Source organism: Pseudophryne corroboree, chromosome 9 (genome assembly GCF_028390025.1).
Source record: "Pseudophryne corroboree isolate aPseCor3 chromosome 9, aPseCor3.hap2, whole genome shotgun sequence".
Taxonomy (NCBI): Eukaryota; Metazoa; Chordata; class Amphibia; order Anura; family Myobatrachidae; genus Pseudophryne; species Pseudophryne corroboree.
The window spans coordinates 305,538,690-305,551,509 of NC_086452.1; the positions used below are offsets into that span (position 1 = coordinate 305,538,690).

At 47.3% G+C, this 12,820-nt stretch overlaps 1 protein-coding gene across 1 annotated transcript in view; it reads left to right on the forward strand.

The window, feature by feature from the left end:
• GUCY2C (guanylate cyclase 2C) overlaps positions 1-12,820 on the forward strand; it is a 507,960-nt gene that overhangs the window by 143,339 nt on the left and 351,801 nt on the right. The window contains exon 4 of the mRNA XM_063941528.1: positions 3,111-3,323. Within this exon, the coding sequence (XP_063797598.1) occupies positions 3,111-3,323 (213 nt within the window). The remainder of the gene's footprint in view (positions 1-3,110; positions 3,324-12,820) is intronic.

Consider the following 12,820-nt stretch of genomic DNA (forward strand, 5'->3'; position numbering starts at 1 on the left):
GGGAAGAGGCAGACATGGGAATATAGCGATAGAGGCAGACATTGGGATGAGGCAGACATGGGGATATAGGGAAAGAGGCAGACATGGGGATATAGGGAAAGAGGCAGACATGGGGATATAGGGAAAGAGGCAGACATGGGGATATAGGGGGAAGAGGCAGACATTGGGATATAGGGATAGAGGCAAACATGGGGATATAGGGGGAAGAGGCAGACATGGGGATATAGGGATAGAGGCAGACATGGGGATATAGCGATAGAGGCAGACATTGGGATGAGGCAGACATGGGGATATAGGGAAAGAGGCAGACATGGGGATATAGGGAAAGGGGCAGACATGGGGATATAGGGAAAGGGGCAGACATGGAGATATAGGGAAAGAGGCACACATGGGGATATAGGGAAAGGGGCAGACATGGGGATATAGGGAAAGAGGCAGACATTGGGATATAGGGAAAGAGGCAGACATGGGGATAGGGGGGAAAGAGGCAGACATGGCGATATAGGGGGAAGAGGCAAACATGGGGATATAGCGATAGAGGCAGACATTGGGATGACGCAGACATGGGGATATAGCGAAAGAGGCAGACATGGGGATATAGGGAAAGGGGCAGACATGGGGATATAGGGAAAGGGGCAGACATGGAGATATAGGGAAAGAGGCAGACATGGGGTTATAGGTAAAGAGGCAGACATGGGGATATAGGGAAAGAGGCAGACATGGGATATAGGGAAAGGGGCAGACATGGGGATAGGGGGGAAAGAGGCAGACATGGCGATATAGGGGGAAGAGGCAAATATGGGGATATAGCGATAGAGGCAGACATTGGGATGAGGCAGACATGGGGATATAGCAAAAGAGGCAGACATGGGGATATAGGGAAAGAGGCAGACATGGGGATAGGGGGGAAAGAGGCAGACATGGCGATATAGGGGGAAGAGGCAGACATGGGGATATAGCGATAGAGGCAGACATTGGGATGAGGCAGACATGGGGATATAGCGAAAGAGGCAGACATGGGGATATAGGGAAAGAGGCAGACATGGGGATATAGGGAAAGGGGCAGACATGGGGATATAGGGAAAAAGGCAGACATGGGGATATAGGGAAAGAGGCAGACATGGGGATATAGGGAAAGGGGCAGACATGGGGATATAGGGAAAGGGGCAGACATGGGGATATAGGGAAAGAGGCAGGCATGGGGATATAGGGGAAAGAGGCAGACATGGGGATATAGCGAAAGAGGCCGACATTGGGATGAGGCACACATGGGGATATAGGGAAAGAGTCAGACATGGGGATATAGGGAAAGAGGCAGACATGGGGATATAGGGAAAGAGGCAGACATGGGGATATAGGGAAAGAGGCAGACATGGGGAAAGAGGCAGACATGGGAATATAGGGATAGAGGCAGACATGGGGATATAGGGGGAAGAGGCAGACATGGGGATATAGCGATAGAGGGAAACATTGGGATGAGGCAGACATGGGGATATAGGGAAAGGGGCAGACATGGGGATATAGGGAAAGGGGCAGACATGGGGATATAGGGAAAGAGGCAGACATGGGGATATAGGGAAAGAGGCAGGCATGGGGATATAGGGGAAAGAGGCAGACATGGGGATATAGCGAAAGAGGCCGACATTGGGATGAGGCACACATGGGGATATAGGGAAAGAGGCACACATGGGGATATAGGGAAAGAGGCAGACATGGGGATATAGGGAAAGAGGTAGACATGGGGATATAGGGAAAGGGGCAGACATGGGGATATAGGGAAAGGGGCAAACATGGGGATATAGGGAAAGAGGCAGGCATGGGGATATAGGGGAAAGAGGCAGACATGGGGATATAGCGAAAGAGGCCGACATTGGGATGAGGCACACATGGGGATATAGGGAAAGAGGCACACATGGGGATATAGGTAAAGAGGCACACATGGGGATATAGGTAAAGAGGCACACATGGGGATATAGCGAAAAGAGGAACATCTGGGAATATAGGGGAAAGAGGCACACCTGGGACACTTTTGAGAACCTCTCTAGCCCAGCCCCAGCTACAGGAAGCAGGGGGAGGAGGAGAATGGAGGAGCAGCAGGAGACCTGCGGTCAGAGCAACATACAGAGGAGTGAGGAGAGGAAGCTGAGCTGCTGGCATTGATGTTCCCAGTCCTAAGCGCCTTCTTACTCACACAAACGGTGCCTGAAGCTGCAATCATCAGCACCTGTTGACACTGTTTTTCCTGTAGCCTCCTTTATTCTTCACTTAACCCCCTATCAGCTACACCTGCTGCCTTCCTTTTCATGCCCGGCCACTCAGCATTTGGGGTTGCAGAAAACATGCTTTTAATGGGGGAATGATTTACTACCATTGGGGTGTAGAGGGTATTATTATTAGAATTTAAGACCGGTGGGGGATCTATTGCCAATAGGGGGTGGAAAGTTATTTTATGATGGGTGCCTATAGAAAAGGGGAGGACGGGTGGATGCATAACACCGAACACCCCCTAGATATATAATTTTTTGAGTTAAAATATTTGAATATTCTATTAAAAATACTTTTTTTTAACTTTGTTTAATTAAAAAAAAACACGTAAATTTCTGTTTTGTGGGGAATTTTTTTTTTGCTAAGTAGTTAAAGGCAGACTAAGCTCAAATATGCTTTTTGCTTAATCGCTTCTAGTACAGTGGCATTAATATTGTAGATAGAGAATAAGCATATTCCCAATGTTGGCACTTTGGAATGCAGGTCAGAGTTGGATCCGTCTGTCAGCACTGATGCAGTAAGAAGCCCATAGGCTTCTATAGGGTAATGCCAGCTGTAGCTATAGCTGGCATTACCCTCCGCATCGGAAACCTGGCTTCGTGGCTTTAGTACAGTACATATGGAAAATGTGGTAAAACGCCCAAAAATGGGTTGTTTATTTTAAAGCATTTTCCTGTTAGTAAATCCTGCCCTATAATCGACATTTACAAAGAGAAAATGAAACTTGCTAGTTTGACTTTAAAATACGATTTTAAAATATAATGAGTCTTAGCTCAGTAGAGATGACAATTATTAATCTCATTAAAAACAATCTATGTTGATTTATTTTTTATTTTTCCTAACAGGTTGAAAGACACATTTGGTGTACCACTAATTTCAGCTGGAAGCTTTGGACTGTCATGTGACTACAAGAGATTTCTAACACGTATTTTAATTCCAGCCAGAAAGATAACATATTTCTTTTTTAAGTTTTGGAAATTTCATGACCACTCAATCAAACCTGTGTGGAATTCTGTATATATTTACAAAAGAGAGAACCAGTCAGAATCCTGCTACTGGTAAGAATGTAAAAAGTAAAGCATACAGTATGTGTATGTATGAGACAAAAACATAGCAACCCCATCATGATGTCCATTTTTACAGTTGTGTCAGGCCTCCTATTTATTGATACGGGTGTACAGCGGAATGTGAAATTGAGTTTTGTTCACAGAGATGTCCTTAACCAGGCTTGTAGGTTTGTTGTTAACAGTGGTACACACACAGTAATAATGGTTTTGGTTCAATCGATTTATAGTAAGAAGTAGGTCGACATCAAATGGTTGACAATGAAAAGATTGACATGCACAAAAGGTCAACGTGGTCGTTATGTCGACTTTGGAAAAGGTCAACAGGTACAAAAGGTTGATATATGAAAAGGTCACCATGAAAAATGGTTGACACAGAAAAAAATCGACACCTGATTTTTATTTTTCTGGTGTTGTTTTCACTGTCACAACACAGGGAACCCCAATTAGTGAAAAATGCCCCCTCACATGCTTTGGACAAGGTGCCTCGCTCTGCTACCACTGCGCTCACAACAGGTTACTATTCCCAGTCGCCATCCATATGGATGGTAAAGTATGAAAAAGTTGAAAAAATAAAATAAAAACTCATGTTGACCATATGCTGTGTAGACCATTGGTATGTCGACCATTTGTACCCATGGAACATATGCACTGTCAACAATTTACATGTCGACATAATGACCATGTCGACCTAATGCATGTTGACCATTTGGTGTTGACCTATTGACTGTCTACCTAGACACTGTTGATCTATAGACCAGATGCTAGTGATAACAATGGTACATAATGGCAGTAATGAGGGTAATATATACCGATAATCACCTCTAAGGTGCTACAGTAAGTACTGTACACCCATGCAGTACTGTGACACTCAACACATTACTGCATGCAGGGTCGCTCAAGTGCTGTGATGTCATCCCACCAGGGTCACAGCCATTGGAAGATTTATCAAAAGGCAACCAAAGCGGCTGCTTAGTGCCCTGTTGGTCCCAGGGGGCCCTGTTGGTCCCAGGGGGCCTGCCAACAAGGCTGTACAAAGGGCATTTCCGGCGGACCACAAGCTTTGCTGAAAATTGTCAGAGAGCTGGGCTGGCAGAATACTCCCATCATGCTGTCAGTGAATAGGAAGCTGTTGGGTGCTAGCTCCAGCGCACACATGTGTCTCCAGTCCTGCAGTACTGTGCATGGGACTAGTCATGACACACGTGTGTATGACGTCAGATGCTTAAAGAAAGAAGCCGGTACGTGAGGTCTTCCACTGTACTTTATTACAGTATTTTATTTTATTTTATATAATATCCACCTACTTCAAATACCAATCAAGTGGGAGTGGGGGATGGGTGGGGGTGACCAGTTCTATTTTAAGTAGTGTCTAACACCCACCTGCTACAATTATGGCTGAGGGGAGGCACACACTGACTGGTGATATATCAATATGCTATTAAACTCTGTTATAAGTGCCACCATGTTTTGGAGATGTCTGCTACAATCAGTGGGGCACTGATATATAATCAATACAGTAACACTGACTGAGGGATGTAATAATGAGGCTGCTACAATCAGTAAGGGGGGAGAGACACCATATATGATGCAGTCAACACTAATGTAATTGGATGTAATAATAAGTATTAAAAAGTATGTGTGCCTGCATTATATATCAGTGCCCCCCCCTCCCCACTCATTGTGGTACGTCTCCCATCCCCTATTAACAGCCCCCCATCCTTTATAATATCCATTATTGCACCCCCCAGTCAGTGACTGTATTGGCATTATATCAGTGCCTTTAGTGTGACTCCATTATACGAGGTATGACAATTAAGTTACCAAACTCTTCACTGTGCAGTAGTGGATTTACCACTAAGCAACCAAAGCAGCTGCAAAGGCCTGGTGGGTCCCAGGGGGCTCGCCGACGGATCATGGATCAGAAGGGCATGTCCAAGTGCTGGGCTAGCTGAATGCTCCTGGCAGGCTGTCAGTGACTAGATAGCTGCCAGGTGCCAGTTGCCTGCGCCTGCCTGTGCACAGTGCCTGCAGTTTAATATGAGTAGGTCTTCAGGACACAGCCCTTACTTGGTTCTCATTCTACCTATCTAATCGCTCTTTCAGTGTTCACTTCTCTGATTCTACCTCCTCTTCTCTACCTCTATCAGTTGGAGTACCGCAAGGCTCAGTCTTAGGTCCTCTGCTTTTCTCAATCTATACCTCCTCTCTTGGTAAACTGATCAGCTCCTTTGGATTTCAGTATCATTTGTACGCTGATGATACTCAAATCTACCTATCCTCCCCAGATTTGTCACCACCAGTATTGGCTCATGTCACTGGATGCCTGTCTGCCATTTCATCTTGGATGTCATCTCGCCACCTCAAACTCAACATTTCCAAAACCAAATTAATTATTTTCCCACCAGCTAAGAGTACTTACCAACCTGATATCTCTATAACTGTTGACAATGCAACTATCCACCCCACCCCACAAGCTCGTTGCCTAGGTGTCACCCTTGACTCTGAACTGTCCTTTGTTCCACACATTCAATCTGTCTCTAAATCATGTTACATGCACCTTAAAAACATATCCAAAATACGCCCTTATCTTACACAAGACACTGCAAAAACTCTAATCCATGCACTCATCATCTCCCGCATTGATTATTGTAATAGTCTCCTTACTGGTCTTCCAAAACATAGGCTATCACCACTTCAATCCATTTTAAATGCAGCTGCGAGGCTAATCTTCCTCGCCAGACGTTCTTCATCTGCTGATCCGCTCTGTCAGTCCCTCCATTGGTTACCGGTTTTCTACCGTATCAAATATAAAATACTTTTACTTACATACAAGGCTATTAACCAAACTGCACCATCATACATCTCCTCACTCATCTCAAAATATCTCCCTACCAGACCCCTCCGCTCTGCACAAGATCTGCGTCTCTCATCCAGATGTATTACCTGTTCCCACTCAAAATTACAGGACTTTATCCGGGCTTCACCCACTCTGTGGAATGCACTCCCACGCACAATAAGACTCTCCTTTAGTCTCCAAACCTTTAAACGTTCTCTGAAAACTCATCTCTTCAGACAAGCCTACCAAATTTCAGACCCACACACATAACCTTAACAGCTTCCCTATCAAGTTACATCCCCTCTGTACAGTCCACATAAACTCACATTTTGTCTTCCAACATTGCTGGGTGATCATATCATATACAACCCATTAAGAACCTAGCAACCTGGGGAACCATTATGTAACAGGTTGCATCTATCCTTGTGTATCAATGCCCATTTCCCTCTAGATTGTAAGCTTGCGAGCAGGGCCTTCCTACCTCTGTCTGTCTGTCTGTCTGTCTTTGCCCAGTTTTGTTCTATAATTGTTCTTCTAATTGTAAAGCGCAACGGAATATGCTGCGCTATATAAGAAACTGCTAATAAATAATAAATAAGTACACTAGTACAACTACCATCCGCCTGCTATAATCGGGCGGGGGCAGATTGGGGAGCATACATTGACTGTTTGGGGCGGCACAACGAGTAGCGGTCTGTCTGCTACAATTAGGCGTGGGGGGGGCACACTGAGGATTGTTTAAGGAAAGAGGGCCCTAAATCTATGTCTTGCTTAGGGCCCCATGAGCTCTAAAGCTGCCTCTGGTACAGCATAAAAGAGAAGGAGCCCACTACTCTACAACACTATTGGCCTTCCAAGGTTAGATAAGAGATAAGCTTGGGATAATCATGCTGAACATAGAATAAAGCATAAAAATAGAGAAAAGTTTAGAGTCTTTATTAAATAACACCAACTAAAAACAAAACATAAAAATTATAAAGGTATACACAAGCATAATAATGAAGATATGTGTATCAGTCTCATATGAAATCTTGAGTGACTGACTTTCCAGAGCTACTATAACTTTCTGCTACTCTGCAATCAAACTAATTCCCAAACTGGCAATACAGTCCTAAAACACATGTAACAACTTAAACAGCTATATTCAATACAGTATAACCAAACCCTTCTTCAGGAGCCCAGACTTGTTTTGTTTACATACTGAAAAAGTGTTGAAGAAAACAATGGTTTGTGTTTAGTTTAGGATAAATGACAAACACTTGCTTTGGGTGGTCTTCAGTTTGCCGGCTGTTGGGAATCCCGACAGCCGGCATACCGACACTTTTTCTCTGACGTCCTAGTGGATGCTGGGTACTCCGTAAGGACCATGGGGAATAGACGGGCTCCGCAGGAGACTGGGCACTCTTAAAAGAAAGATTAGGTACTACATCTGTTGTGCACAGGCTCCTCCCTCTATGCCCCTCCTCCAGACCTCAGTTAGAATCTGTGCCCGGCCAGAGCAGGATGCACCTAGTGGGCTCTCCTGAGCTTACTAGAAAAGAAAGTATTTGTTAGGTTTTTTTATTTTCAGTGAGATCTGCTGGCAACAGACTCACTGCTACGAGGGACTGAGGGGAGAGAAGCAAACCTACCTGCTTGCAGCTAGCTTGTGCATCTAAGGCTACTGGACACCATTAGCTCCAGAGGGATCGAACACAGGGCCCGACCTCGATCGTCCGTTCCCGGAGCCGCGCCGCCGTCCCCCTTGCAGAGCCAGAAGATGGAAGAACAGGAGAAAATCGGCGGCTGAAGACTCCGGTCTTCAATAAGGTAGCGCACAGCACTGCAGCTGTGCGCCATTGCTCCCACAGCACACCACACGCTCCGGTCACTGGTGGGTGCAGGGTGCTGGAAGGACGCTCCCCAGGCTCTCCCCTGCATTATACACTACGAGAAGGGTAAAAAAGAGAGGGGGGGGGGCACATAAATTTAGGCGCAAAAGGTGACATAAGCAGCTACTGGGGGAAAATTCACTTTCTGTTAGTGAAAATCCCTCTGTTATATAGCGCTCTGGTGTGTGCTGGCATACTCCCTCTCTGTCTCCCCAAAGGACTTTGTGGGGTCCTGTCCTCAGTCAGAGCATTCCCTGTGTGTGTGTGCGGTGTGTCGGTACGGCTGTGTCGACATGTTTGAGGAGGACGCTTACGTGGAGGCGGAGCAGGTGCCGATAAGTGTGATGTCGCCCCCTGCGAGGCCGACACCAGAGTGGATGGATATGTGGAAGGTATTAACCGACAGTGTCAACTCCTTGCATAAAAGGTTCGATGACGCAGCTTTGGGACAGCCGGCATCTCAGCGCGCGCCTGCCCAGGCATCTCAGAGGCCATCAGGGGCTCAAAAACGCCCGCTACCTCAGATGGCAGACACAGATGTTGACACGGAGTCTGACTCCAGTGTAGACGAGGATGAGACAAATGTACAGTCCACAAGGGCCATCCGATGCATGATTGTGGCTATGAAAAATGTGTTGCACATTTCTGACATTAACCCGGTTACCACTAAAAAGGGTATTATGTTTGGGGAGAAAAAGCAGCCAGTGACTTTTCCCCCATCTGATGAGTTAAATGAATTGTGTGAAGAAGCGTGGTGTTCCCCAGAGAAGAAATTAGTGATTTCTAAGAGGTTACTAATGGCGTACCCTTTCCCGCCAACGGACAGGTTACGTTGCGAAACATCCCCTAGGGTGGACAAGGCGCTCACACGCTTATCAAAAAAGGTGGCACTGCCGTCTCAGGACACGGCCGCCTTACAGGAGCCTGCAGATAGAAAGCAGGAGGCTATCCTGAAGTCTGTGTATACACACTCAGGTACTATACTGAGACCTGCAATTGCTTCAGCATGGATGTGTAGTGCTGCAGCTGCTTGGTCTGATACCCTGTCAGATAACATTGATTCCCTTGACAGGGATACTATTTTGCTAACCATAGAGCATATTAAAGATGTCGTCTTATATATGAGGGATGCACAGAGGGACATTTGCCGGCTGGCATCTAGAATTAATGCAATGTCCATTTCTGCCAGGAGAGTATTATGGACTCGGCAGTGGACAGGTGATGCTGATTCTAAAAGGCACATGGAGGTTTTGCCTTATAAGGGTGAGGAATTGTTTGGGGACGGTCTCTCGGACCTCGTATCCACAGCAACAGCTGGGAAGTCGACTTTTTTACCTCAGGTTTCCTCACAGCCTAAGAAAGCACCGTATTATCAAGTACAGTCCTTTCGGCCTCAGAAAGGCAAGCAGGTCAGAGGCGCATCCTTTCTGCCCAGAGGCAGGGGTAGAGGGAAAAAGCTGCACCAGACAGCCAGTTCCCAGGAACGAAAATCCTCCCCTGCTTCCACTAAGTCCACCGCATGACGCTGGGGCTCCACAGGTGGAGCCAGGTGCGGTGGGGGCGCGTCTCCGGAACTTCAGCGACCAGTGGGTTCGCTCACAGGTGGATCTCTGGGTTCTACAAGTGGTATCTCAGGGATACATGCTGGAGTTCGAGGCGACTCCCCCTCGCCGTTACCTCAAATCAGCCTTGCCAGCGGCTCCCAGGGAAAGGGAGGTAGTGCTGGCGGCTATTCACAAGCTGTACCTTCAGCAGGTGATAATCAAGGTTCCCCTCCTTCAACAGGGACGGGGTTACTATTCCACAATGTTTGTGGTACCGAAACCAGACGGTTCGGTGAGACCCATTCTAAAATTATAATCCTTGAACACTTATGTAAGGAAGTTCAAGTTCAAAATGGAATCGCTCAGGGCGGTTATTGCAAGCCTGGAAGAGGGGGATTTTATGGTGTCGCTGGACATCAAGGACGCTTATCTGCATGTCCCCATTTACCCACCTCACCAGGAGTACCTCAGGTTTGTGGTACAGGACTGTCATTACCAATTCCAGACGTTGCCGTTTGGTCTGTCCACGGCACCGAGGGTATTTACCAAGGTAATGGCCAAAATGATGATACTCCTTCGGAAGAAGGGAGTTATAATTATCCCGTACTTGGACGATCTCCTTATAAAGGCGAGGTCCAAGGAGCAGTTGTTAGTCAACGTAGCACTATCTCGGGAAGTGCTGCAACAGCACGGCTGGATTCTGAATATCCCAAAGTCGCAGCTGATTCCTGCGACGCGTCTGCTGTTCTTGGGCATGATTCTGGACACAGAACAGAAGAAGGTGTTTCTCCCAGTGGAGAAGGCCCAGGAATTGTCATCTCTGGTCAGGGACCTCCTGAAACCAAAACAGGTGTCGGTGCATCACTGCACGCGAGTCCTGGGAAAGATGGTAGCTTCTTACGAAGCAATTCCCTTCGGCAGGTTCCATGCAAGGATCTTTCAGTGGGATCTGTTAGACAAGTGGTCCGGATCGCATCTTCAGATGCATCGGCTGATCACCCTGTCCCCGAGGGCCTCTGCTGTGGTGGCTGCAGAGTGCTCATCTTCTCGAGGGCCGCAGATTCGGCATACAGGACTGGGTCCTGGTGACCACGGATGCAAGCCTCCGAGGTTGGGGGGCAGTCACGCAGGGAAGGAACTTCCAAGGACAGTGGTCAAGTCAGGAGACTTCCCTTCACATAAATATTCTGGAACTAAGGGCCATTTACAACGCCCTGAGTCAAGCAGAACCCCTGCTTCAAAACCAACCGGTGCTGATTCAGTCAGACAACATCACGGCGGTCGCCCATGTAAACCGACAGGGCGGCACAAGAAGCAGGATGGCGATGGCAGAAGTCACAAGGATTCTTCGATGGGCAGAGAATCACGTGCTAGCACTGTCAGCAGTGTTCTTCCCGGGAGTGGACAACTGGGAAGCAGACTTCCTCAGCAGGCACGACCTCCACCCGGGAGAGTGGGGACTTCATCCAGAAGTCTTCACGCTGATTGTAAATCGTTGGGAACGGCCACAGATAGACATGATGGCGTCCCGTCTCAACAAAAAGCTAAAAAAATATTGCGCCAGGTCAAGAGACCCTCAGGCGATAGCTGTGGACGCACTAGTGACACCGTGGGTGTACCAGTTGGTTTATGTGTTCCCTCCTCTTCCTCTCATACCCAAGGTACTGAGGATTGTAAGAAAGAGAGGAGTAAGAACTATACTCATCGTTCCGGATTGGCCAAGAAGAACTTGGTACCCAGAACTACAAGAAATGATCTCAGAGGACCCATGGCCTCTGCCTCTCAGACAGGACCTGTTACAGCAGGGGCCCTGTCAATTCCAAGATTTACCGCGGCTGCGTTTGACGGCATGGCGGTTGAACGCCGGATCCTAATGGAAAAGGGCATTCCAGATGAAGTGATTCCTACGCTGATAAAGGCTAGGAAAGACTGAAGTTCAGACGTTTGTTAAGGGAGTGATGCATATTCAGCCCCTTTTGTGCCTCTAGTGGCACCTTGGGATCTTAACGTTGTGTTGGATTTCCTGAAATCCCACTGGTTTGAGCCACTTAAGACCGTGGAGCTAAAATATCTCACGTAGAAAGTTGTCATGGTATTGGCCTTAGCTTCAGCTAGGCGTGTGTCAGAATTGGCGGCTTTGTCGTGTAAAAGCCCTTATCTGATCTTCCATATGGACAGGGCAGAATTGAGGACTCGTCCCCAATTTCTCCCTAAGGTGGTATCAGCGTTTCATTCGAACCAACCTATTGTGGTGCCTGCGGCTACTAGGGACTTGGAGGACTCCAAGTTACTAGATGTAGTCAGGGCTTTGAAAATCTATGTAGCCAGGACGGCTGGAGTCAGGAAAACTGACTCGCTGTTTATCCTGCATGAGCCCAACAAGCTGGGTGCTCCTGCTTCAAAGCATACTATTGCGCGCTGGATCTGTAACACGATTCAGCAAGCTCATTCTGCGGCAGGATTGTCGCATCCTAAATCAGTAAAAGCCCATTCCACAAGGAAGGTGGGCTCTTCTTGGGCGGCTGCCCGAGGGGTCTCGGCTTTACAGCTTTGCCGAGCTGCTACTTGGTCGGGTTCAAACACATTTGCTAAGTTCTACAAGTTTGATACCCTAGCTGAGGAGGACCTTGAGTTTGCTCATTCGGTGCTGCAGAGTCGTCCGCACTCTCCCGCCCGTTTGGGAGCTTTGGTATAATCCCCATGGTCCTTACGGAGTACCCAGCATCCACTAGGACGTCAGAGAAAATAAGAATTTACTCACCGGTAATTCTATTTCTCGTAGTCCGTAGTGGATGCTGGGCGCCCGTCCCAAGTGCGGACTCTCTGCAATACATGTATATAGTTATTGCTTCACTAAAGGGTTTTGTTATGAGCCATCTGTTAAATGAGGCTCAGTTGTTGTTCATACTGTTAACTGGGTATAGTTATCACAAGTTGTACAGTGTGATTGGTGTGGCTGGTATGAGTCTTACCCTGGATTCCAAATCCTTTCCTAGTAATGTCAGCTCTTCCGGGCACAGTTTCCCTAACTGAGGTCTGGAGGAGGGGCATAGAGGGAGGAGTCAGTGCACACCAGATGTAGTACCTAATCTTTCTTTTAAGAGTGCCCAGTCTCCTGCGGAGCCCATCTATTCCCCATGGTCCTTACGGAGTACCCAGCATCCACTACGGACTACGAGAAATAGAATTACCGGTGAGTAAATTCTTATTATCTCCCTCTTGGGGGTCCACAACCCC